This window comes from Hakea prostrata, chromosome 5 (genome assembly GCF_041222555.1).
Source record: "Hakea prostrata isolate BN-2017 chromosome 5, UWA_Hpros_2, whole genome shotgun sequence".
Classification (NCBI taxonomy): Eukaryota; Viridiplantae; Streptophyta; class Magnoliopsida; order Proteales; family Proteaceae; genus Hakea; species Hakea prostrata.
Window position 1 is genome coordinate 11040464 of NC_142604.1, and position 5111 is coordinate 11045574.

At 39.4% G+C, this 5111-nt stretch overlaps 1 protein-coding gene across 1 annotated transcript; it reads left to right on the forward strand.

Moving 5' to 3' along the window:
- The first annotated feature begins 774 nt into the window (after positions 1-774).
- On the forward strand, positions 775-3896 carry LOC149015073 (auxin transporter-like protein 2). Its single transcript, XM_089156871.1, has 8 exons — positions 775-1005; positions 1112-1297; positions 1389-1501; positions 1600-1783; positions 1884-1981; positions 2071-2278; positions 2364-2621; positions 3039-3896. Exons 1-8 carry the CDS (start codon positions 850-852, stop codon positions 3315-3317), a joined length of 1482 nt encoding a protein of 493 aa, XP_089012997.1. The 5' UTR covers positions 775-849; the 3' UTR covers positions 3318-3896.
- The last annotated feature ends 1215 nt before the right edge of the window (positions 3897-5111 follow it).

Sequence of the window (5111 nt, forward strand, 5' to 3'; positions counted from 1 at the left end):
AGTGTTACTGTACAAAGGTGGAGTATAATAAAAAGTAGTTACCGTTTCCAAGGGTGCATGATCAGCCTCAAAATGTCCAGATGTCACCTCATTCCTAGACCAACTAAATCAAGTGGACCCCAGTTTTCGAGTCCACAAAAAAAATTGCACAAAAACCCCATCTCCTCCCATGTGCTAAAGTAGCTTTATTTTTCATGTAAAGCGAACCAGTTATCACGCTCCGTTTGGTTGCAATCATGCGGTTCAAATAGAATAATTCCTTTTTTTGTCCAATGTCCCCTCTTCTTAGTTTCACCTACTTATTACGCCCTTTTCTTTAATTTCTTTTTCGAAATGCTCCCCCGATGCATCGTTTTCGTTCCATTATGACCCTTTTCACTTGCGAATAATGGCATCTTTTGTAATTCTACCAGTAAAGTTTGGTCAGATTGGTAGATTTTAAAACATGGATTTATTAATTCGAGAGGTAAGTGTAATTATCCATGCCTGCTCGGGAAGTGAAGCTTGGAAAACCACTCGTGCGGGAGAAGCAAATCACGCTGCTTATTATATTTAATTTTAATTAATTTATTAAATTAACGAATTGTATTATCTGGTTTCGTCAAAGATCCTGGTTTGGACTTTTGGGTTTGGGCCCTCGGCTAGTGAGCTAGTGAAGCCCAAACCGAGGGGGAATAATACCCTTTGGGCCCACTTTTTCACCCTTCGAGAAGTGATTCTGTCTTGTATAAGTATCACACATAAGGGAAACCATTTCATTTCGAATCTCAAGTTCTTCAAGAATTAGAGAAGCAGACAGTGAATATATACAACAATAAAGAAGAAGAAGAAGCATTTAGAGAAACAGAAATGGCGTCGGAGAAGGTGGAAGAGCCGGTAATGGTTGGAAGTTATCTTGAGATGGAAACAGAATGGAAGCCTAAGGACTTGAAAACCAGATTATCAAAGTTCTTCTGGCATGGTGGTTCTGTTTATGATGCCTGGTTTAGCTGTGCTTCCAATCAGGTGACTTTGTTATAGAAACTCAATGTAGTCATGGGTTTTTTTTTTTTTTTTTTTTTTTCAAGTGTTTTAACCATTTTCTTGGGTTTTGCTGGTTTGTTCTTGTCAGGTGGCTCAGGTTCTACTGACCTTACCATATTCCTTCTCTCAGCTGGGAATGTTATCAGGCATTCTGTTTCAGTTGCTCTACGGCATGATGGGTAGTTGGACTGCTTACCTCATTAGTGTTCTCTATGTAGAATACAGAGCCAGAAAAGAAAGAGAAAAAGTGGATTTCAGAAACCATGTCATACAGGTCTAGCTCTGTTTCATTTTTTCTCAAATTAAGAACTTCATTAGTTTATCCAAGTCTCTGTTTTCTCCTGACTCTCTTATTTAAACTGAAGTGGTTCGAAGTTCTTGATGGTCTTCTTGGAAAGCATTGGAGGAACGTGGGTTTAGCTTTCAACTGTACATTTCTTCTATTCGGATCTGTAATTCAACTAATAGCCTGCGCAAGGTATATATACATATCTTTAGCAGTTCTCTATTACTTAGCTAACGAGTCCCCGCAACTGGGTAATTGATTTTTCTTGTCGTAAATGTAATTAATGGCAGCAACATCTATTACATAAACGATAATCTGGACAAGAGGACATGGACATACATCTTCGGAGCTTGCTGTGCTACTACAGTCTTCATTCCTTCTTTCCATAACTACAGAGTCTGGTCTTTCCTGGGCTTGGTAATGACTACTTACACAGCTTGGTATCTCACCATTGCATCCATCCTCCATGGTCAGGTAATTAATTAAATTTAAGAAATTTTCTTCTTTTTTTCTGATTTAATCTTCTTCAAATCTATCTGTATTCATTTATTTCTGGGTTTATACATAATCAAAGGTGGAAGGAGTAAAGCATTCAGGTCCGGCCAAACTGGTTCTCTACTTCACCGGAGCTACAAACATTCTATACACATTCGGAGGGCACGCCGTCACTGTGTAAGACAAAACTCTCCCCAAGTGGGCCGAATTTACAAAATTGACCTTCAATGTCTCCCTTACGGTGGTGGTGGTTGTGGTTAAAACAGGGAAATAATGCACGCGATGTGGAAGCCACAGAAGTTTAAAGCTATATATTTGCTAGCAACGCTGTATGTGATGACACTGACGCTGCCATCGGCCGTAGCTGTGTATTGGGCGTTTGGTGATTTGCTTCTTAACCACTCCAACGCCTTCGCTTTACTCCCCAAGTCTCCTTTCAGAGACATGGCAGTCGTGTTAATGCTTATCCATCAGGTGGGTGCGTCTCTGATTCTGATCGTACGGTTGTGGTCGTTCAAGTTTCATAGATTGACGGGGTGTGCATGTTTGAAATTTGCAGTTTATAACGTTCGGATTCGCGTGTACGCCGCTCTACTTTGTTTGGGAAAAAGCGATAGGATTGCATGAGTGCAAGAGCCTGTGCAAGAGAGCGGCGGCGAGATTGCCGGTGGTGATACCTATATGGTTCTTGGCCATCATCTTCCCATTCTTTGGCCCTATCAACTCCACCGTTGGATCTCTTCTTGTCAGCTTCACTGTCTACATCATCCCTGCTCTTGCTTACATTTTCACCTTCCGATCAGCATCTTCTCGTGAGGTATGTATTTTTTTTTTCCGGGTAGACGCAGCTCAACTCTCCATGGAAAAATGAAATTCTCAACAATTCCACTAATTCTCCATTGACATTAACCGGTGAATGGGATCACATTTTGCCACGTAAGAGATGGCCCACACCAGAACCAATGTGAACGGATGGGGACTGGTCTCGGTTTGACTGAAATTTGACTTGGATAGTTGGAGAGGTAACGGTACAAGAGACAAAGATGGTCTTAGGGGTCCAGCTGTCGAGTTAAATTAAAATAAAAAATGTTAAAAGGTGCTTTTTCTGGGCCGTCGGATCGGTGCTTGAATAGGACAAAACTAGAAAAGCGGATGTTTTTTATTATTATTAGCTATTTGGAGATTTAATTAATTATGGATTTTTATTTGTTTGTGGACTTGTGGGTCGGAGCAGAATGCAGTGGAGCGACCGCCAAAGTACCTCGGAAGATGGGCAGGAGCATATACGATAAACGTATGTATCGTGGTGTGGGTTTTCATCGTCGGATTCGGGTTTGGAGGATGGGCCAGCATGACCAACTTCGTCCATCAGATCGACACCTTCGGTCTCTTCACCAAGTGTTACCAGTGCCCTCTCCCTCCCCAAACTCAAAACGCCACCGCCACCATCGTCGCTCCTCCTCCTACGGCGGCGTCCGCCCCCTCTGCCTTCCATCACCATCACCTCCACTAGCAGTTACCTTCTTCTTCCGAGTCTTGCATGTCTTCCTTCAATTCAAAAAACCCAGGAGTTCTCTCTGGTTTCTTAGGTATCTTGACTCTGTTTAGACTAGATTAATTACTGTGATTGTATCGTAGTTTTCCATTTTTAGCAAGAAATTTTGTAACTTGTACCTTAGTAATCCAATCAAAGCAAATACTTTCATTATATCAAAAACAGTGTTTTTTGGCTCTTTCTTCAAATCCGATAAAGATGAGTGATGGGATGATGGGAGAGAGAAGAATGTTGACGTCACAAAGGGTTGGGCTTTCTGAAGAACAAGAGCTAGAAGCCAAACCTTTATCAGACAAGGAAATGGTGTTGCGAATCCATCAAGGGCTTTTATGAAAGAGTGTTCCTAAAGAAATATGGAAAGGAGGAGAAACTCTGCAACTGGGTTACCTTTTTCTCTTGGAATGGGAGACCAGACCCCTTCACAAGCGCATGCGAAGCACAGAAAGTGTTGTCTCTTTCCATATGAAAAATTAAAGCCTGTTCAGCATTATTCCGTCCATCTTACATTATACCCTTTGTTGACAAAAAACCAAAACAATAGATTTCCGTCTGTCTCTTCAATTTCATGCAGACTTTAATAATTAAATTTTACTAAAGCAACAAGTGTTTATCAGGAGAAAAAAAGGAAAAAAAAAACTACTCTTGAAGCAACAAGAAGGGTATAAGATAGATTTGATAAGACTTAGAATTTCGTTTCAAAAAGAACTCAGCTGAGAGAGTTTTTGGAATTACAATTTGAATATTTATATTTGAATTACAACTTATTTATAATCAAAACTCTACAACTTATTGATACTTTAACTCAGGGCTGCGGGTTGGCTTCTTTACACTCTCCCGCAAGCTCATTGTGGGGGGAGAAAAGAAGGTCATGAGGATCATGTGGATTGTAGTCAAAGGAAACTGATACCAAGTTAGAATTTCATTTGAGAGAACTCAATTGAGAGAAAAATTCTTCCACACTCAAATTTGTGAGTTGGACATATATATTAATATTATTTGAATTTGAATTCAGAGACTTATCCTTTATAATGAGAAGGTTTAAGATATGATTTGCTTTCTTGTTGCTGGAGAAAGGAGGCAAGAATAGTGTTAGCAGCAACGATAGAGAAGTTCTTCTCAAATATTGAACTATTATTAAGGTTCATAACTTAAACCTCAAATTTTACAGGTAGCTTGTGTTGAAGGTACAGAAGGAAATATCGACAAAATATTGTTGAAACATAGCAATATTTTGTTGATTTGGTAGGCAGTGAAATAAAATAAAAGGACTAATTAGATATCGAATTCTTATGATGTTTTTGGGTGAATTTATGCTCAAATTTTCTTTGTTTTCCAGAGTTTTTCTCACTAGTTTCTTATATTCTTGCACTATTTTGTTTTGATCTTCACATTGATGCAACATGCAAAGAAAATTTGACCATCCTATTGTTTGATTTCATGCTTTGTTTATGCTTATGAGATTGTTCTTCCATTTTAAGCAATGAATGAGCAAAGTGTTTCTCCATGTGAAGGTTGGCACTTATCATATGATACATCATGATAGAAGGGTTCTGGATTGCATTTTGATACTTGCTCAAACTCGACTTCAGTATTGCGCAATTAATGCGCATCACTGTGTTGGGAAGGGTCAAGATCGACTCAACTGTCTATTTCTCAAAAGTGTGAAAACATAGGGAATGTAGTGTGAAAACAAACTTGGACAATCAAGATCTTGACCGTTAGCTACAGGTACTGTGCATTAATTACGCAACA

Excerpts from the sequence above, each read along its gene's own strand:
- LOC149015073 (XM_089156871.1), top strand. The coding sequence starts at position 850 with ATGGCGTCGGAGAAGGTGGAAGAGCCGGTAATGGTTGGAAGTTATCTT. Across the intron at positions 1,006-1,111 it reads TTAGCTGTGCTTCCAATCAG|GTGGCTCAGGTTCTACTGAC; the intron begins GTGACTTTGTTA and ends TGTTCTTGTCAG. Across the intron at positions 1,784-1,883 it reads CATCCATCCTCCATGGTCAG|GTGGAAGGAGTAAAGCATTC; the intron begins GTAATTAATTAA and ends ACATAATCAAAG.